At 38.7% G+C, this 21,471-nt stretch overlaps 1 protein-coding gene across 1 annotated transcript; it reads left to right on the top strand.

Moving 5' to 3' along the window:
* Nucleotides 1–543: 543 nt before the first annotated feature.
* On the top strand, nt 544–20,376 carry SLC38A4 (solute carrier family 38 member 4). Its single transcript, XM_066319076.1, has 16 exons — nt 544–619; nt 4,442–4,672; nt 5,455–5,545; nt 6,401–6,516; nt 8,570–8,643; nt 8,777–8,869; nt 10,445–10,526; nt 10,620–10,702; nt 10,802–10,860; nt 11,228–11,506; nt 11,632–11,711; nt 12,776–12,876; nt 13,848–13,972; nt 16,522–16,666; nt 17,593–17,690; nt 19,079–20,376. Exons 2-16 carry the CDS (start codon nt 4,554–4,556, stop codon nt 19,178–19,180), a joined length of 1,647 nt encoding a protein of 548 aa, XP_066175173.1. The 5' UTR covers nt 544–619; nt 4,442–4,553; the 3' UTR covers nt 19,181–20,376.
* The last annotated feature ends 1,095 nt before the right edge of the window (nt 20,377–21,471 follow it).

The raw sequence follows: 21,471 nt of genomic DNA, 5'->3' as shown, positions 1-21,471 counted from the left end.
TCGCTGGACATATATCTCCTCAGTTGAAATTACATTAAATATTTCAGCTGGGAAACTAAGGCACAGGTCAAACAGCCCCTTTGAAACCATACGCTTCAGACCAAGCCAGATAGGCAGTGCAAGATGTAGCTCTATTGTCACAGAGATAAGAACAGTGTGGGAGCAAACAGATATTTCTCCCAGAACTTGTTTTCCAGGCTCTTTATTATTGTGCTACTGCAAGTTTAATGCATGCGCATTATTCAAAACTCCAGACTGTCAAATGAAAGTGTGATCAAGCCTGGCTGAAGCGTTCTGAGGATAAGCGTTTTGAAATAGGGCTAAGCTCAGAGAGCAAATAGCTCTGGTAACTGAGATGTTTGCCCTCAGTGTGCTCCAATAAACTGATTTACCTTTCTACTTTTTTTCCTTTTTTAAAAAAAGAGCTTACGCAAATTTGTCAAAGGGAGTTGTTTGGTGTAGCAGCTGTTGATTGGTTCATCCCATACACTCCCATTTGTCTTTAAATCACTGTTCAACTGCTCTAGGTTGCACATGAGAAAACTTTTTCTTACAGGTGCAATTCCTAGAAGATATAACCTGCCTAGCAAGTGAAGAAAGGAACCTGCTCAACTCAGAGGTAGACTTTATTTTTTCCTTTATAAAATTTTATCAATGTATTTCAGACACTAGCCACATCTTCAGAAACCGGGAATTATAAATTTAATTAATTTGTAAATTAAAAATATGAAGAATGAGCTCCTTAAGATTTACTGGCATGGTAATGTGTGCTGGCAAATATCTTTGGTATTTCTTAATTAATGAAATTTAGTTTTCTCTTTTGTACAGAAAATCAAAACCTAAGCAACCATAGAAGCAGAAAAAGTATTCAATGAAAATTGCTCAGTCAATTAAGAAATGAATGATTTAAGAAATGAATGACTTCTTTCCTTTGCAGCCCTTGGCTATCTTCTGAGAATTTTTCTAGGCGCTTGGGTTACTTGGCTAATATTTCATTAAACAAATTTGGAAAGTAGGCTTTATATTTTAATTTTTTATTTCATAGCTGCAACACTTATTTCATTTTGAAATTGCCACATAGACAATAATTTTATAAAGTCAATGTGAAGAAAATGAAGAATCTGACAAAATCTGCTAAATTGGATACCATGGCAGAGATTACAAATATTGATATAGCAAACCCCATGAAAGTGTTAGTCATATCTATGACCTGGCATTATTTGCCCAGTGGTTGTCCATTCGCCTGATGTTCTAACTGCAGACTGAACAGAAATCAATAACATTGTGAAATCAGATGCCAAAAGTTTCATCATTTTCCAAATCATTGCTGAAAACTACTACTTAATTAATGATGCAGAACAGTACACTACGCTTGAAGAGGAAAATTACTCTTATAGAGATAAATAACTGCCTTCTAATTGGAATTTATTTTGAATTTATTTTGCAATGAGCATTTCCATTTTAATACCATACTTTAGGAAATATATTTTATGTTCAGCCAAATGTTACAAGAGGCAGCAAAAACATCACTGTATCGAAGGCAAGTTTGAGGAACACTGGAAATCTACGAGATTACTCTTGTATGTTTAGGCACCAAAATCATGACTCTGAAGCAGAAAGCATTAAATCCCAGGGAAGCTAAAGCAGATGAGCTATAGTGTTTTTCTTCCAATATTACAGGCTAAGCTTCTGGCAGGACACAGGCCTGCCCAGCCTTGCTAGCTGTGATTTCACACCACCCCTGCCCTGGTTCCTGGCCATCCCCTCAGGAGCAGCAATCCAGCCAGCACAAACCCCTGAAGGGGTGCGACTGAGTGCCCAATGCCTGTGCTTTCCCCTTTATCTAAATATCTTGCAAGCTGAGTAAAGACTCCAGAGGTACAGGGTCACACCATGTCCCCCTCAGGTGAAGAAGTGACAGCTCTGCCTCTTCTATGTTACTTGTGGGGAGAACACGCTACGAGTGCCTGTACATCTCCTGAACCTCTCAGCATCTGCAGTGCTAGGAACATGAAGATATGGATTGCCACCAACTAATGACTAGCTCTGCCTAGTTCTACCAAAGTTCAAAGGCACTATTGGTCATAATCACAGTTATTAGTGTTTGCTGGATTCAAAACTAATAGCAAGCCTGGTTTATAGGTCTCACTCTCCCCACATTTATGCCAATGGCATTCTACTCATGGTTTGCAAACCTCTGTAGTTCTACCAATCTCTCCCTAAAAAGTTACAACTGCAAGAAAGCAGCTTCTCAACAGGCTTAATTTGCCACCTGGGGCTTTGTACTTTCACCAGAAGATTTTAGGATTTCACAGATTAAAGACAATGCAATAAAAGAGAAAATCACTGCTTTATGCAGTAATTCCACAACCTCTTGAGGTGATGCCCATAAATCAGATGACTTGTGTAAATGTTTGACAGGGCAATGTCCAGATGATTCTTATGCTGTAACATGTATTTTCAGTCAATTTTTCCAAATTGTTTGCTGCACTTCACAAGCTTTCATCCTCAGCCTAATCTTTGTGCTACTTAAATCCTGGCAACTTTTTTGTTTACTTTTCCTCCATTTCCCATCTCTTTGAAGATCTGTATTTTTTGGACTGCCACTTCTGGAAAAGACATTTCTCCAACAACAGTTAGGCAGTGCACACAGGGGAGGTTTTACGCTTTACCAGAACAGGGATAAGCACAGTTAGATTTGTTTGCCTGACTTTTACACCACAGATTAAAAATAAGCATCAAGAATTGGAAAAACTCTCTTTCTCAGACAGGGCAGCGTCTCCCTTTGAAGACAGTTCTGTGAATGAAACCACAGTTGTTAGGGCTCTGTTGGGGGTGGAGGGGTGAGAAGGGAGTGTTTTTTTATCTCATGGAGTTATTCATATCCTGAGCAGGCGGAATACCCCAGGCACTGGAATGTGAGTGCCAGCAGATCTGCCCTTATGCCTGAGTCACTCATCCCCTCTCACACACAAACACTTCTGAGGCAGCAGAAAGAATTAAAGCCAGCCGGTCTCTCTGGTAGGAAATTTCCTAATGCACTGTGATATTGCTTCTCCTGTTCAGTTGTCTGGTCTGGGTGAATGCTTTTAGTAAGAAGCAAGGAATTTGACATTAGTTTCTGGCCTGGAGTAAGTTTTAACCTCCATGGTTGGTATTTAAAGTTTATATTTGCATTTTAAACACATGCACTCCAACATCTTGCCACTACAGATATGCTTGTAGATGTTCTTAAGAACAGCAATATGATAATTATAATTATGATTATTATGGTCATTGAGCTGGACCTATACAGCCATAAATGCAAACCCAGGAGAAAGGCTATTAAATAATTGCAGATTTAGTGTTGCAAAGAACCAGACTTAGAAATTGTTTGTTGTGGTTTTTTCTGATACTCTTATTATGGAGTGCTGAGCTGCATTTAGCATGTCATATTTATGAAAATTGTCATGAATCTGTCCAGTGTGCCTGATTGCAAGGCAGCAAGGAAATTGCGATGAAACTGTAACTCTGGCCCTAAGCATGTTCTCTCTGATCTCTGCTCACTCCTTTACCGGTGTCCCCTCAGCTGTGGAATGGAAATATAGAATGCATCAAGGAATATCTTTAGGAAGGGAGAAGGAATGCAGAACTGCAACATTTTTTGCACAGTGTTTTACTCTTGAATCTGATAATAAACGAATGAATTCACATGCGTAGGTACAGATGAATCTGTAGCACACAGCTGCTTAAATTCCAGAGGTGAAGTTCTCTCTGTTAATTTGAGCCATACAGTTTCATTTGGCCCATACAAGAAATAAAGAGTTGAGCATTTGTTTTTATGATTTTTAAAAGGCAAGATTTTTTTTCATGGGGTAAAGATAATCTTATATCCATGTAATAATCCTGTATGAGACAGAGCTTCCAGTGATGGGTCAAGTAAGAATTAAAGACTCGTCCACTTAAAAACATCAACTGGCCTATCAGAATTGGACCTCCTAATCATCAAAAAATGATTATACAGAGATGATCTCTTCTTTCATATCCCAGTGAAAGGGACAAATCTACGAAACATTTAAACTTGTGACAACATCAATCTTACAACAAATGGGAGAGCTAGCTATACTCTTGTTTTTATCAGAAGGCATTTCTTCATCACCCTCCCCTAGAAACACAAAAGCAGCAATTCAGGAAATTATTTTCTGCTGGCCTTGTATTTTTTCCAGATGCTGGATATCCGCTGTGCATCTGTTGGCCTTGGCACCCTTTACCATCTGAAGGGAGACAGGAGAACCAAGTGCTGGCATATAAAGAGACTTTTATGCTTGCCCAGAATTTTCCCAGTCTGCAACAGTTTCCCTTCTTAATGCTATTACAAAGATCAAACACAAACCAAACAATTCACACTGATTTATCTAATTTGAAGAAAACTCTAATGAGTTCTGTTGTGTTTTGTTTGCAGAACAGAGTGTTCTGGCAGTCTCTGCATGCTAGAGAGGACCTGCAAGCAGACAGCACAGTGCTGTTTACCCTGAAGAAGCGAGTGTGTGTGCTGGAAAGCGCTGACCATTCTAATGGATCGCATGGAGCTGCAAAAAGTCAACATCGAACCTGATGACCAGAGCAACAGTGGGGAAAGCCTTGAAGACAACTACACAGAGCCGGCTGACTCGGAAAAGGCTGCAATTAGCAGGTAAGCCTTTATCTGCTCTGTTAAGGCTAGAAAGCAGTAATCAATAAACAATCTTCACTAATGGCATCTGGGAAGTTTTCCCACAGCACTGACTCTCCCTGCTCCGTGCTCTGGAGGACAGTGTGCCCAGAACAGCAAGACAGCCAAGGTCCCCCCTTGCCTGCCACTACCTAGACTGACATCTGCAGGCTCCCAGAACAGACTACGCCTTGGCAATTTCCAGTCAGATAGTACATGTGTAAATTAATGCAGTCTCAGAGCAGTTCAGCCTGAGCACACTGAGGGGGAATTTTACACAGGGTAAGGTGTGAAGGGCAGCAAGGACAGCCCACCCTCAGACATTCCAGCAGAACCCACCATGGCATTAGCACCTGCGTGGCTGGGAAAAGACATCTCAAAACCAGCCATCAGTTTCTAGCTCTCAGCTTGCTGCACCCTCCAGCAGGTATCTCAAACACAGCAGTTGCAAGGTCCTTTGCTCCTGAGACCTGAAACGTGCTCAGCTTTAGCATGTTACTGGCAGTAAGGATCTGCTTTCCAACCTCTGCAATCAAAAGTAATTTGAAGATTACTAGAACTAAATTCCACATCAAAGCAAAGATCTAACCATGCCATTGGACATGAGAACTTTACAGGAGAACAGAGCTTTTTTTTTATGAAAGATCTTTAAATTTTCATAGCAATGTCAAAGGAAAGTTTCCACTGATGACAAAAGGCACTACTCAAATAAATGTGTGTCATAAGCTTTATCTGATGTTTTTCTTATTTTTCTTTGCGTTCAGTCCGTTTGCTAGTGATGATGCAGAAAGTCAGAAGTTCCTTACAAATGGATATCTAGATAAAAAGAAATTGGAAGACTACAATGAAGAATATGTAAGTTTTATTCATTTTTAATTAATTAATTAATTAATAATTACAAAGTAGATCTTATTGACACGATTTTTTTCTAAAAGTGTTAGTAAACAAAACTATTCTGGAGCCTGGCCAGCATAATCTTGGCTTTCAAATAATAAACACATTTTCTAAGAGTCAGTGCAGCAAAACCTGTCTGTCGTCTTACAAGTAAAACTGAGTCTTTGATTCAAAGTAATCAGAAAAAGGAGTGATCACATAAAATCAAAAATGCTATTTGTGACTCTAAACTAAAATTAGGAGCCATGTTCCCTTTTTCTTTTCCACTTGGTGTCAGTTGTAACTCACTCGCACACTATCCCCTCTCACCTAAGTTTTGTCCTCTTCCATTTTTCTGCCTCTAGTCCTAAGGCATGCAGCACTCCTTTCCTTCCTCCCCCAGACATTTTTAGTTTCCCGAAGAAAAAAGCAGATTGTACTTGGAGACAAATTCAGTAATCCGTTGTATAAATTTTTCTGAAAATCTGAATATTCAAAAGTCAATAATTCAGAAATCTATTTGATAACAGCATGTATTTCCATAGAAGCTGGCCAGCACAGCCAGTCAAACTGTATCACCTTAGGCACCTGTCAGGAATGTAGGCCTCCTGACTGAGACAATGAAAGTGTGGGAAGAGGCAAACTCTACCAGCACAGCTGTCTTTGGGGTAAAGAGACTCATTATGGTGGCGAGTGCCTCTGGGCTTGGGAACCTTGAAAAGCTTCACCTCTAGGGATCAGGGGAGCAGTACAGAGAATATCACAATGAGGATAATTAGCCAGTAATGCTCAGTAAAATGCAAATGAATTCCCATTTTCTGTCCTTTCACCCAACAGCACAGTGGTAGAACCTCCTTTGGAATGTCCTCGTTCAACCTCAGCAATGCCATTATGGGCAGTGGTATCTTAGGGCTCTCCTATGCCATGGCCAACACAGGAATTATCCTTTTCATGTAAGTACATAGAAAAAGAAGCAAATAGAATATAAGTGGGGGCTGGAGCTGAAGTTTTTATGATTAGAGAGGTGTGTTAAGCTTGGTTTGTTGGCTGAAGATTCCTGTAAGACCCTCTGTAATGAAAGCATTTCAACTTCACCACAAGGAACCATCCACTGCCGAAAATCCTTTTATGTTGTAGTATTTTAGGCCTCGTTTGTGTTAAGAACATGACTGTAAATTGATACTGTGCAGTCAGAAACAGAAGGAAAGAACAGCATGCTGGTCCTAAAATAACCAGAGGAATCTTGCCAGTTCAGTATGCGAATCCAACAAGGGTATTAAATGACCCATAAATAAGTTTCCTTCACCCCAATTATGTAACTGCTATGTAGAAATGGAATAGTATTGGACACAATCTGAAATGGCAATATGCTTTGAGTGCAAAGGCATTCACAGACTCAGTGTTGCTACTTCAAGTCTGCCTGTACCCAATGTGCACAAAGAACATCATTGGTCTGTGACTGACAAACAGTATCTACACAGAATGGGTTTTGATAGACAGTAACAATAGCCGTGAGAAGTTTTTTAATAGATGGCTAACATCTGGCTCCTTTTAATGAGACAAACAAAAATAAATTTTGGGTTCTTTTCAATAACTGATTTTAATTTTTGATGTTAATTTTATCCTCTCATGAGAGTGGAATAAACCATGGTATTACTATGTGACAATAAGATATTTTTTGGCATTACTGAAATCTAACATGTTTTTATAGATCTTCTTGCTTGTAGGGACTGTGTAACTATGACAGCAACAGCATTTGAAATGTTGCATATAGCTTCCAGTTGCTAAGAAACATCTCCTGTTTTGCCAATATAATTTGAACTGAAAATTAATTGTAGACTCAAATGCTGTTCTGTATAAGCACTTAACACCTGTACTCAACTGGTTTAGACATAGTATTTGCAGAGCAAAAAATGGAAGCCAGTTGTAAAATTGACTTAGGGTCAGAAAAATGTAGGAATTTTTTCTCCTTCAACTTCCTCTGAGCACTTGTACTAACTGGTGTGTTCATAAATGATCACTGGAAAGAACACTGTGATATGTTAAGTCTACCTGTATCTATACAAAACCACTTGTTCAGTGGGGTGGAAGGTGTGGGCACAACCTCCTGTTCAGCCATGGCATAAAGTACATTCATATTTTCTATATCTGTCATGTTATCATTGCATTCTCCTCCTCACCAGCACCTGGGCAGGCTGATGACAAGATGGTTATGGTGATGAGATATGCTGTCCACAGTGCTTAGCCTCTAAAATATCATACAAAGCTACATTTTTCACAGGCAGTTTACAAGAGGCAGCTGAAATCACATGGGATGAACCTGTTGTGTGGAAGGAACATGGTAGTAATCAGAATTATTGAATTCAGGTACTGGTACCTTCAAGAAGATTAAGAGTACAAGACTAAGCTACCAGTGATCCAGAAGCAGGTTTTCCAGTGTTAGGCCATGCTTTAACATTATGCAAGATTTCTAATGTACGTACACAGCAGGCAACTAATGTTGTGACCACTAAGACACTTACACTAAGGCAACCACTGCACAGTGATATGGCAGTGACCAGTCAAGAGGTAGCATTGAAGTTGTCCCAGTCACAATTTGGTTTTGGGTTTCATTTTTGTGGGCTGTTTGACAGATCTGATTAAGGAGAGATTTGAAAATGAGAGGTCAGTGGGCAGGTGAGAGTCCAAAGACCAAATTCTTGCATAGGAATCTGTTTACTCTAGTGGGATCTTGTTAAGATAAAAGATTCTGTCGTTGTGGAGTAGCACAAAACTGGCACTTATGGGACTTAAACAAGCCTTCAGGGGCTTTTAGATGTATAAGGTGCAACTGTACTCCCAAGTAAACTACAGTTGACACTTAGCTCTGCATTTAACACTGGGAGACCAAACTTGCTGAAAACTATTTACATGTGGAACTTTATGAGAACGAACAAGTGTGTGTTCAAATCAACTGAGTGTCTCTGATGTCCTGCTTAGGATTCTGATTTCTGCTTTGCCTTGCAGAATTTTGCTGCTCAGCGTAGCAATATTGTCACTCTACTCGGTCCACCTTTTACTGAAGATATCAAAAGAAGGAGGTAGGAGGCTGTGATTGAAAAAGAGTCTGTACTGCATGCATTTCACCTTGGAATGCAATTTACCAAGTATGTCCAATGTAGTAGCTCACATTTTTTGTTTGTTTGGTTTGGTTTTGTTTGGGTTTTTTTTCAGGATCATTAATATATGAAAAGCTGGGAGCAAAGGCATTTGGCTGGCCTGGGAAATGTGGTGTTTTCATTGCAGTCACAATGCAGAATATTGGAGGTAAGAGATGAAAGTTTTCTAGCTTCCAATGTTCTTCCTACAGAACACAAGTGATTTCTTTCTCTCCTCTGTCTGGCTAAATTGCATCAGAGATGAGTCAGATACAGCATACATTGTATTGTAAAAATGAAGAATATGAGGAATTCATCTCACTTTTTTCAGCTACCTGACACTTCATTGTGTGGTGAAAGACAGTTGCCTGAGATCTCTCCATAGCCAGTGAAGAGGTTTCAGTGATGGCTTAAGTGGCCTGCCTGACTGACTGTCCTCAAGGAGCTGGCCATTGTCCTTATTGAGTATGGCTCAGACTGTCCTTAGCATCTAGTTGAAGCATCTGCTTCAATTTAGAAAAGATGAGTCTGATCTACAAGGAACAGCACAGGGTTCTGACATCTCCATAAAAGGTTCTTCAGTCGTTCATTTTTCAGTTGAATTTGCTCCTACAAATAACAGTTGTGTTTTGCTATTCCTAAAATTTATATTTAAAGTAATTTTTGAATGTACTCACTCACAAAGATACTTTCTGTGAAATATCTATCAAGTAACCTCCATCCTTTTAGAACAGGAGACTTACCAATATAAACAATAGTGATAGAGTGTACATTCATTCAACAAAGCTTCTTTCCTTTACTATCCTGGAAGAAGCCTTTTAGGAGGCTGAAGAACACCAAGTCTGAAAGAAAAAGGGAGTTTTTAATTTTTTACAGATTCCTTAAGGTATTTGGTACCTAAGAGGTAATTGAAGTTTAAATTAAATGTGCCATTAGTCAATTAAATTTATGCATATTTTTTTATGATTTCTCTACTGGAACTTAACATGCTTTGCAAATCTCCATCAATAGGTTATAGTAACTTTGCTATACAAACAGAGGTAGTTCACATCTCTGTACTGCAAAAAACTTTTTGATTTTGTTCATAAAAGATGTTATTCTGTGGTAATCCGTTCCTTCCTCAAGCCTGGATATCAAATTGGTTGAATTCAGAAATGAAGCATGCTTCCCTATTAAAGAGAAATAGCTGTTCCTCTAGTTCTTGTCTAGATTGATCCATAGATCTCCAGAGACCTCTCTGTGAAAAAAGTAAAACAAATGAAAAAAGCATACTTCTGGCAGTACATTTTAAATGAGATGTATAGAAGTCCTCTCTTACATCAAGAATCCCGACAACTAGTTAATTTCTTTATATATAGAGCAGATACTGCAAGAAAGAAGTTGAAAGTAGGAAGGATAAGGTAGCTGAAGGGATCTAGAGGAAGTAACAATTGAAGTTACTACAGAATGGAGATGGACAGCATCTATTGGAAAAAAACCCACATATGTAACAAAATAGCAAAAGGAAGAGTTAAAAGTGATTTAAGTATGCTATAAATTCAGTAGTAACTGTATTGTGTTTTAATACAGAATGCTAGATGTCATTTAGAACATGTTCATAACAATATAAATTATTTATTTATTTATTTAGTCACATTGTTACTTAAACAAAACTCATTTCTTTACTTCAGAAAAAAACTTTTCTCTTTTTTTGAAACTCTGATTTTCTCTGACAGTGTTTGTTTTGTTTGGGTTTTTTTTCCAGCAATGTCAAGCTACCTCTTTATTATTAAATATGAACTTCCTGAAGTCATCAGAGCATTTATGAAACTTGAGGAGAATTCTGGGTAGGTGCCTTTCCCCAGCCTGAGCCTGAGATTTAAAAAAAATTCACTTTTGTGTCACTTATGATTGTTTTAATTTTCATTCTTCCTCTTTAGAGAATGGTACCTTAATGGGAACTACCTTGTCATACTTGTAACTGTTGTGGTCATTCTTCCCCTCTCCCTTCTAAAAAGCTTAGGTAAGCTTAATGCCCTGCTTAAGCTCATTTTTGAGTCCCGTTAAGATTGTGAATTTATGTCTAACTGAACTGTTTTGTTTTGTTTTTCTTGCTGCACAGGTTATCTTGGTTATACGAGTGGGTTTTCGTTGACCTGTATGGTTTTCTTTGTCAGTGTGGTAGGTGACTGTTCAGGTATTGTCTCCAGCCAAATACAGACTCTGTAAATCTTAAACACTTTTATACTTCATGCCATGACAATTTAATGGGGATGTTAGAATAGCTCCTGCAAGTGAATCAAATCAACCACCTATTGCTGAATGAAGTCAGAATAAAAAATCAGTTTAAAAAAACACTTGAGGATAAAAAATAAAGCAGTAAAACACTAGAGGCAGAGTAACAAATATTTGCAGAAGTGGAGTTTGCAGCATTTGGTTTCTTGCTTAGTCTCTTTCTCAGTGTCTGCTTATATGTCTGTTGGAACACCATAGATGTGCAATCTCCTACAGTGGCACTCTTCTGATAGCATTGTCTACTTTTTTGTAGGTGATCTTCAAGAAATCCCAAATACCCTGTCCTCTTCCCATCATGGACCATGGGGTTGAAAACTGGACTGCCACCAACAGCACGGTGCCAATGCACCTGGTCATGTTACCAAATGGGTCACTCAGTTCTGGTGTGAATTTCATGATGGATAACACAGCTGGGCACTTCCCAAGCCTTGAGGAGCCAAAAGATACCTCCCCGAAAAGCAGTGTAGAATACGAAGCACACAGCGACCATAGTGACAAGTGCCAGCCAAAATACTTTGTGTTTAATTCACGGGTAAGGGAGATTCTGTAGAATTTGTCTTCCAACGTTTGTACCACATAAACCACGTAAACTGCTGCCTTCCAAAACTCAGAGGTACAGCCGTGACCATTCTTACTAATGGGAGCTTTATTTTACAGACTGCCTATGCAATACCCATCCTGGCATTTGCATTCGTATGCCACCCTGAGGTGCTACCAATATACAGTGAACTCAAAGAGTAAGGTTCTTAAATTTTGTCCAATACTTCCAGTTAACCATAGAGATAACTTTCTTCATGTTGTCCCTTGGTTGCTGATGAAACAGCAACCCGCATGATAATGATTTATTGCTTCCCATAGTAAGCAGATTTTGGCTTTGCTTTGATCTTATAGTGAGATATTGATGACAGAGGACCACTGCATTGATGAATGTTACTTAGTAAAGGAGGAATCTGGACAGTCCTTCAAATGATCTGAAATAAACTGGGGAGCTTGGTTGCACTGAAACAGATCATTCTGGTTTCTAATAATACCTAAATATGTTCTGTGTCTGTGTTGGTTGCTGCTTACTCTTGAAGTTTCTTGGGATGCCACTGGTTTGGGTGTCTGAAATAGGCTCTTCACTAAGCCTGTTTTGCTTAACAAATATCAATAATCAAATACACTGGCTTAAAACAGCACAGAGTTAATATTAGGGAAGGTCAACAAGCAGCAAAGATTGCATTACAGGAGGGTGTGTTGCAAAACTCAAGGAGGCTAAGAACCAGTACCTCCTATTTCAGTAGGTTTAACCTCAAAAGCAATAAAAATTCTTATATTACTTGGGAAAATGCTTGCAGGTCCTATAAGATGAAGATTTTCTTTAACCAAAGGATTTATGAAGAAAGGATGTGATCTGCAAGGGGTTCTTGAACCTGCAGAACAGCCCTATGTAGATAAAAGGGTATGTTCTTGTAGAGATGGCTGAAAACTCTTGTCTATTATTATTAACAGACCTGTAATTCTAGTCCCTCTATTTTTTTTAATCTGAAATACACCATTTGAGATTGACATTTAATAAATAATATACAAAATAACGTGGCACATTTTTATGTTGCCACAGAGAAAGGACTAGAAATGCAGTTTCAACACATTTTATAAATCTGTGCTACTCTACACAGAGTTGTAAAGCATCAAGAGCTCTATGTAACCAACATAGTTGCTATGAACTTACTATCCAGTGAGGGTATGTCACAGAGCTAAGACACTTCAGAGCACTTCTTGTACAAATAAAGACAGATGTTCTCTTTCTTTTGTACTTTAGTCGCTCCCGAAAGCGGATGCAGAATGTCTCAAATATCTCCATCACTGGCATGCTTATCATGTATCTTCTGGCTGCCCTCTTTGGATATCTCACCTTCTATGGTAGGTCAAAACCCTGTTCTCTGCAGAATTTTCTCTCACTTCTTAATGCAGGCAAGCTGGTTCTATCACAAAGACTCAAGTATTAATGCATTTTCTGGGGGACTGAATCCAAGTTAAAGCAACACTCAATTATAATACACAGTGTATGACCATTTGAATGAACAGTGGGACTTATCCAACTATCACAGTTCCTCACCTGTGAGGGACTCAGAGGCACCTACTACGGCAACTAGTTTTGTTTCCCTTGACTTTGTGAACTCAGACAAGAAGCTGCTGTAAACTTGACTCTTGGCAAAGGCCAAGAGTACTAAAAATACTCTAGTGCTCAACAGTTTTACATGACACTATTAAGTGCTATCCAATCTGTCTCTGACGCCACTAGTTCAGTTTCATCTATGCTGAAAAACAGGTGCAAATCATTCTAGTGTAAAAAAAATCTGGATGAGCTAGACTAACTGGTAGGCAAACAGTGTAGCCCCTCTGTTAACGCACCATTTTGTGCAAACGCCACCTCTTTTTACCTTGTTAGTTCCTCCTTACAGCAGAGAAGTGAGTGATACAGCACAATCTGCTCCCTGTCACTGGGGCAAGAGGGCTCTGTTTGAGAGCTAGGACATCTGGGTGGAGGTCAAAAGGAACTGTTACCTGTTCAGTGAGTTGTTTCATATCACAGAAATTATTTTTACTTCAGGTTCTATATTCACTTAATGACTTTCTCAAAGTCATCTCAAAGATACTTGAGTACAAATCATCTCCTCAGAGCTGTATTACCCTCATCATCTCTGAATGATGGACTTGTATCAGTCACAGTGGGAAAATTCCTCTTTCATGTCTAGCCCATAACTTGTATCTAATGACAGCAGCTGGGCTAAAGTTAATCTTATCTCTTATCTGGCTGCAGTATAAAGATACTTTTAAATGTGCAAGGTAGTGCTTAAGTGATTTAACTCCTTTCTGTTTCCTTTTTGTAGGAGAAGTTGAAGATGAGCTACTTCATACATACACCAAAGTCTACACCTTTGACACCCTTTTGCTGTCAGTTCGCCTGGCAGTGCTGGTGGCTGTAACCCTGACTGTGCCCCTCGTCCTTTTCCCTGTAAGTAACACAGCTGAAATCAGGGCTAACCCGTACACAGTGACTGAATGTGATCAGCACAAATAGATTTTAAGAAGAAAAGTAAGCCTGAGCTTTTTGTTTAGAGAGGTCTGTTTTTCATATGAAGTTTGACCAGAGCATGGACCTTAGGCAGTTAGGGTTGCAAAATTTAAAAGACTGAAATAAATCAGTCTTTATGGATAAATCAGGAATGACTTCTCTGTCTCTCTCAGGCTCTTTGTGTACTATATTTATCTATATTCTGTACTATATTTATCAGAGCAGTGCTAAGTATCCAAGTCTTGGAGATATGCTGAAACCACTATGAAATTTCCTAATAGAGACACAGACACCTACTATAGCATCCAAACTTAGGACAGACACACGAAGCTCAGGCATGCAGGACTCACACACTGAGCTGCCAAAGTACAAGGACAGAGGGCCTTGTGCTCACCTTACAGGCTTGAGTCTATGGACAGGTGAGGAAACTAAATGCCAGAAAAAAGAGGCATAAAAGGCTGCATAGTCAGTTGTCTGAGCAAAGTTTGGAGCTTCTGTTGCTCTTCACCAGGAAAAACACAATAACCATAGTACCAGGGACAGAAACGCACAGCTAAACAAGGGGGTCCTGACTCTTCTCAGGTATCAATCTCCCCCAGTGAGCAAAACTCCAGGCTCCTGATGTATAAGACTGTGCCTCATGCTTTCCCTGAGCTGCCATGCAACAGAGGAGAAAATAACTGTTCCTCATCATTTGGTTTTGGGAGGCTGGTGTGTCATTAGTACAGCATGTCCAAACCCAGCATCATGCTGCCAGCAAGTTGCATCACACCAGTGTTCCCATCTGAATAACCCAGGGCTCCTGTTGCTCCGTTGTCCTGGATGCAATACAGGCTCTGTGTAGGTACTGTTTCCAGGCTTGCTGACAAATGCCTAAGAGGAGCAATCACTGTTCAATGTTGTCAACTTAAAAAAAAACAAAAAAAGTTCAGGTATTAAGCACCCAGAGTGATCAGTCCTTCTAGCTCAGAGAGCTCCAGTGCCCTACCTCAAACATCATGTTCAAACTAGTGGCTAAATGTTTAAATTGATCAGCCTTCATGGGAAAACAAGCTAAGGGCCTTGCAAAAGTCTGTCTGTCAGGTGCAGCATTTTGTTTTTAGGTTTCTGTATAATCATTTATATATTTGAATAGTTAGCAGTTACATACCACAGCACTGATTGTTCCATTAAAAGAACTCCTGAGATAATATCATTTTCTTGTAAACTGAAATATGAAAGAGCTTTACACATTCTATCAGGACAGACAGTTCAGCAGATCTTATTACTTCAAATAAGCAGCATAATCATATCAATATTTTTTAATTAATCATCCCATTTGTATTTTCCTAAAGCAGTCAGAGTCTTTCATTAAAAAAAAAAAAAAAGGTATTTCGTTGCCAGAAAAAAAGAATTAAGTGTAAATCTATTACTAGTCACTGTAAAACTTCAGTTTGGTAGCTTCTTTTTAAGGACTGTGTCACAAAAGGAATAATGCACAATATGCTGACAGTAAGTTCACAGGAGTGCAGGCAGAATTTTCTTTCTGTAAAAACTTATTTAACGCCAACTCAAAAACTGGACAAAATATTTTCAATCTGCCTCCCTCTTCCTAATATTCATTAGGAAACTGGAAAAACAAGAAATACAAAACTCATGGTGTGTTTTCAAGTGATGTACTACACTGAGAGAACCCCACATATTTATTCAATTGCCAAACTCACCAGAAGCAGTTATATGTTATTTTAGAACAACCAAACTGAAGTGCATTTGGAGCTCTTTTAAATGTAAAATATTTTTGTTCAATTTCTAAATACCAGCTTTTAAGTAAGTACTTGAGGATAACATTGTCTCCAGTCACCAAATGGATTTGCTTTTCACCTTCTTTCTACTTACCATCCTTTAAGTTGTGAAAGCAAAACAAAATCCATGATGTGTGTGAAAGTCAGTGAAGCAAAAAAGGATCCTCTGCAATAGGTTTTAGGATTATCATTTCCAAGTGACACTGAAAAATATGCTTTTCTTTTCAGATGTGTATACGTATATGTCTAATGATTAAGTAAAACAACAGCTTCCTCTATCTCTCAGAAAAGTAAATGACAGAATTCTTGTGGGATTTTCATCAGGTTCAGGAATACAGCAATTCATGTTTCACACATGCTCTTTTTTTAGCCTGCTGATTAGTACTTATAGAGGCAGGTTCTTTGAGGATTTTTTTTGCTGATATCAGCGTCTTTCAGTTGAACAGATTTTATGTCCCTGATTTTACACCCTATTTACTTGACTTTCTCCTACACTGCAAATATTTGAGTTTCTGCATTAAACTATGAGGCCAGTTCTCAAAAACCTACATCAGAGTGAGATTACATTACGGGAATCAAAGATTGAAAACACATTTTTTCAGTCAGAATTTCTCACAGCAGAAGTTACTAATATAGATCATATTTTTAAGTGAAAGCAAAGATAAATTAATTGTTGTTTTACTTTCCCTGCTGTTTTTCATCTTGCAGATCCGTTCATCTATCAGTGCATTGCTGTTTCCCAAAAGACCATTCAGCTGGATAAGACATTTCCTGATTGCAGCAGTAATTTTGGCTTTTAATAATCTGCTAGTAATTTTTGTCCCAACTATTAAAGACATTTTTGGATTTATCGGTAGGTTTCATAAATGCTTTTTGTTGACTCATTTCTACAACATATTTACATTCATGGACTGAAGGTCAATCTCTTACAGCAGAGTAATATAATATAAAGGGAATGTAAGGATTCCCAAACAGCTGACAGACAAAGCTACAGGCTACTCAACTTTGTTGTTACTTTGCATGAGACACAAGGAATCCAATAATCTCAATATAAAAACTGGTAAGGAATTCCCATTTTGGCCAAGAGGAAATGCAATGAATGTGGACGGGAGGGAAATCACCTTTGGTTTTCAAGCAACTACAACACAAAAAAATGTATTGACTTCCAAACTGTTGTGCCAGAAAAAGAAGAAAAGTGACACATTCCTTTTGATATTACAATTTTGACATTAACAATTCATTAACAATTTTGGCCTCTGAACAAAGAGGTCCATGAAGACCCTCCATGCCCTGAAGTGCTTGAGGACTCAGGGATGCAGATGCTCTTGAGAAAGGTACCTCCATGGGGTTGCTGCAGCTGGTTTGTTTCTCTCTGCCTTTTATATCCAGGTCTTCATGCTAGACTCTGCTGAGCAGAGAGGAGTAGGCACTTCTTAGGCACAGATTATCCACTCTCTTTTCAATACCTGCTTTCCTGGGCCATCTGCCCTAGGAATGCCTATTTGTCCTTGCTTCACCAGCTGACATGCAGATAGCTCCACCACAGGCAGCCACACCACTTTGCAAAAAGCCTCCCAGTAGCAGGTGGCTCTTCGGGCCCCAAGCACTCAAATCAGTGTTGGGACATCTACAGCTCTCCATGAATGTTGTCTACAGACAGAGCCCTCTGCAGAGTTGGGCTCAGAATAGCAGCTGCCTCCCTACAAGTTCTCTTTTGCGGGTGTACCATCCTGCTTTTCTGTCAAATGGTGCAGCACTCGGCTCTGCTCTCTCTTCCAGGAGCCTCTTCTGCTACAATGTTGATTTTCATCCTCCCTGGCGCCTTCTACCTGCGAATTGTTAAGAAGGAACCCCTGAGGTCTCCCCAGAAAATTGGGGTAAGAGAACTGAGGGCAATTGCAAAAGCAAGTGTGGGAGGGTGTGTGATTTCCACTCTTCATTAATACTCAGACCTTTCACTTGCAACATCTGGCACTTCCTCCTCAATGGTAGTGTCTCACTCAAAATGCAGGCTGGGCTGTGGGATTCACCTGAGGCTTCTCAAGACAAAGCCTTTAGTGCCCTACTGCTCCTGACAGTCACCTGAGTGTTTAGGATTAAGTGTGTCTTAAACCACTAGAAAAGGGGACTTATCCAATCTAAACTCCAGTTAACACCTGCATTTGCATAAATAGCACCAAGACAGTCTACAAGAAGTTGTTGGTTCATGCTAGAAGACCAGCTGTGGATTAACAGGAAGATTTGAGGTCAGGAGTAAGAAGGAAGTTGTACTCTAAAGATAAATGAGTAACAGTGAGCTCTCCTCTGAGACAGGTCCACACACCTATAGGATACATATATGAAGGTCTATCATTTATGCACAGCATGTGTCTATATGTCATGTTGGACTGCCACTGCAGTACCTTTCATCCTGAACATTGATTACAGTCTGCACATTTACCTATCACAGAAGAAATGTTCTTTGACAATGTAATTAGAAAATTTATTGATTATATATATATGTGGGCACATAATGTAAACAGATGGGCATATATAAATATATGTATGCATTCACAAAAGTGAATATTTCAAGTATAAAAGAAATTCATTATGATGAAATGGTTTCTACCATGTCTTTTGTAGCTGCTATTGTACAGACACTGTGAATATTTTTTCATGCGTCTTTGTTCATTTTCATGTTGCTCTGTGTTAGGCACATCTAGAGTTTCACACCCTGCACTGAGATCACACACAATATTCATCTTTGTTTCACAAGATAGAGTGTTAAGTGTGGACAGATTATGGTAAACTAAATCTTCACTAAAGCAAAGGGTGACTACCAGCGTCTGAATCACTTGAATATATACAAAAATACTGTCAAATAAGAGATATAGGCTTAGCTGTTTGCCTAATAAGGATTAAGAAGATTAACTCTGAAATGGTTCCTAATGTCAGAGACTATGATCATTGACTGAAAATTTGTCTTTTTTTAAAGGTAAAAAAACTGAGTTTTTTCTTTGTTATATTTTTTATTATTGTTCACTGTACCAAAGTGTGATGTTTTCAGATCTAGCTGTGTAAAGTCCATCTCTCTTGGACTGAAATTCACACAGGACTAATTTTGATTCATGTATCCCTGTGCATCATTACTTGGTCTTTAGTCACACAGAATAAGCCAAACTTAGGCTATGGGTATTACACTAATGCAGATCCAGTGGGACAACCTGTGAGATACTGCCTGCTCAATCACTTGCTTTATTAATTAAATTTTGTTTTCCAATTGCAGGCTCTAATTTTCCTCATAGTTGGTATAATCTTCATGATTGTGAGTATGACTCTTATTGTAATGGACTGGATTTACAATCCCCCAAGTATGAGACATCATTAACCTGTGAAGACAACCAAGTGCTTTTTATAACATAAATATTTGTATTGTGTTCTCTGAAGAACATCTAAATGGGATTGTTATTCCTAGCTAGTAACTGCAGTACTTTGAAGACAGTTTCTGGTAAGGTCACAAGAACCCAATGGAGTCTACATCATCCTTGTCAATAAGGATTGTTATTTATGCATTAGGAATCTGAGCGTAGCATTTCTGGACGGGTGAAATGAAAAGTGTGATGTGAATGCTTTCTTTTTTCAAAACCAAAATAACTTTGTACATACTCCTGAAAAATAGCTTGGTGTCACCCCTTTCAAAATGTCCCATAATGATAGTAACCACAGTTCCTAGAGCCTTGGAAAGGTAATGGCCAGAGAACCAGTCAGTGCCTTGTTTTCGATCTGAAGATCGTAGGAGCGGCTGCCCAGGCCCAAGAGCAAGGGTACAGTTTCTGGAGGGGATCTAGAAGGTGATCCCTCCCTGCCTGATAGACTGACTAGCCTATCAGAAAGACAAAGGCTTTGACAGGCCGGTGGACAAAGCTGAGTGTTAGATTTGTTGCCCAGATTTGTCACCCAGCTGTTGTACAGAATGAAGTTCTCTGACACAGATTCTCTGTTGGGGCACGAGCTTGAAGAAGAGTATTTTCATTTTGTTTTTAAAATGCCTGTACTGGAAATATCAATCATTTCTGCTGTAGGGGTTTTTTGTTCTTTAATTTTTAATTGTTGTGTGAGCTTACATCACTGAACAAGTTGTATCCTCCGTAAAAACTTGTCTTCCACTCTCACAGGAATTTAAGGAGACCACAAGGTGTGACAAAGCACTCTATCCAGTATTGTTCAGTACTTGTGTATTTGAAAAATGTTCAGTGCAGGAAACTGTAATTTGCTATATATAAAAACATATGTATTTATGTACATAATTTTTTGTTTTCCTCTAGTCATAAAAATGTTACCCTGTGGTACATGATTTTTTGATTTTTTTTTTATGTGTCACTCTGTTTTCATAACCACACACTTAATATTATTTTGAAGGAAACAGATTGAATTGGTGGGTTTGTAAAGGGTTCATTTTTATTCAGCAGTGGTTGAAATATACCTGTAGCAAGGCCTAACTGCTACCTGTGTAAAAACACATTCCTATGTTTGCTACTTATGTTATAATAAATTTCAAGATGTTTTCCTCTTGAGAACTTTTAATTCATGTCCTAAAGTTTTGTGTTACCATTGTACAGCACAAATTTGAATTACTTCCTCAATTGCCGTACCTCATCTTGTCTATGCATACGTCAGCATTCAACAATATCCTGTATAGTTAAGTTATACAAGGGTAACAGCATTACTGACAATCTCAAGTGTATCATGCTATACAGCTGTGCAAGACAGGAAAAAAGGGTTGCATTCCATGCTATATTAATGTTTAACTAACAGTCAAATCATGAATTGGGCTGTGTTGTGAAGTACTCACTGCATATGCTCTCTGCACACACCAAGGAAAACCAGCTAGAGAGGTGTTGCTGACTCCTTAGCAGAGGGGATGAGTGGGAAGGTGCCACTGTTGGCTTTATCACACTTACACAAATCCAAGCTCATGTAATTGGAGTTTTCATTTTCTGACCTAGAAATCAGCTGACTACATCCGTGTGAATTCAGAAGGCTGTGATGCACTCGAAAGCTGTCTCTGCTCCCACCTTGCCTTCACAAAAAATTCCAGTTCTGTGTATCTGTATGTGTATAAATTGTGTATATTTACAGATTAACTGGAAAGGAATATCAAATATGTTGAATATATATGAATATCTGTATCAAGGAATATATATATTCAATGCAAAGGCTATCCTTCTGAGAAGTATTATCTGCTCACTTCCTCATGAGGAGTATCCTTAGCATTCATGAGGAAGTGTTCCCCAGTATATTAAATCTGGCTCTGCATTTTTAAAAGAAAACAGTGCTGATAATCTTTTTTCTCTATTTTAAGCAGACTAATACAAATAATGTTCCTTTATTACTGAAGAGACCTGTAACGTGGATGAGAATTAATAGTAAAACACCACCATATCTCTCTTCCTGTTATCATTACTGAGAGTTGTATGTATGAAATTGTAAATGTATCTTTACTTCATAGTAAAAACACATATTGTGACTACAGCAGAGTGTAGAGAGAGGAATTCAGGTAGTCCACCTAAAATATATAGATGGCCTCAAGAAAAATAACAGAACTATGGAACAAGGGCATAACTCACTGCCTTTTTATGGCAAAAACCGACAGAGGTAGAGGGGCTGTAAAATGTCAAG

The sequence above is a fragment of the Sylvia atricapilla genome, chromosome 5 (genome assembly GCF_009819655.1).
Source record: "Sylvia atricapilla isolate bSylAtr1 chromosome 5, bSylAtr1.pri, whole genome shotgun sequence".
Taxonomy (NCBI): domain Eukaryota; kingdom Metazoa; phylum Chordata; class Aves; order Passeriformes; family Sylviidae; genus Sylvia; species Sylvia atricapilla.
Note: the sequence above shows the minus strand (reverse complement) of the source record. Positions and strands in the feature narration are given on the sequence as shown.

Bases quoted from the DNA above. Each gene is read 5' to 3' on its own strand.
- SLC38A4 (XM_066319076.1), top strand. From the start codon at position 4,554: ATGGATCGCATGGAGCTGCAAAAAGTCAACATCGAACCTGATGACCAG. The intron at 5,546-6,400 runs GTAAGTTTTATT...TTCACCCAACAG, and splicing joins AAGACTACAATGAAGAATAT to CACAGTGGTAGAACCTCCTT. The intron at 6,517-8,569 runs GTAAGTACATAG...TTTGCCTTGCAG, and splicing joins ACAGGAATTATCCTTTTCAT to AATTTTGCTGCTCAGCGTAG.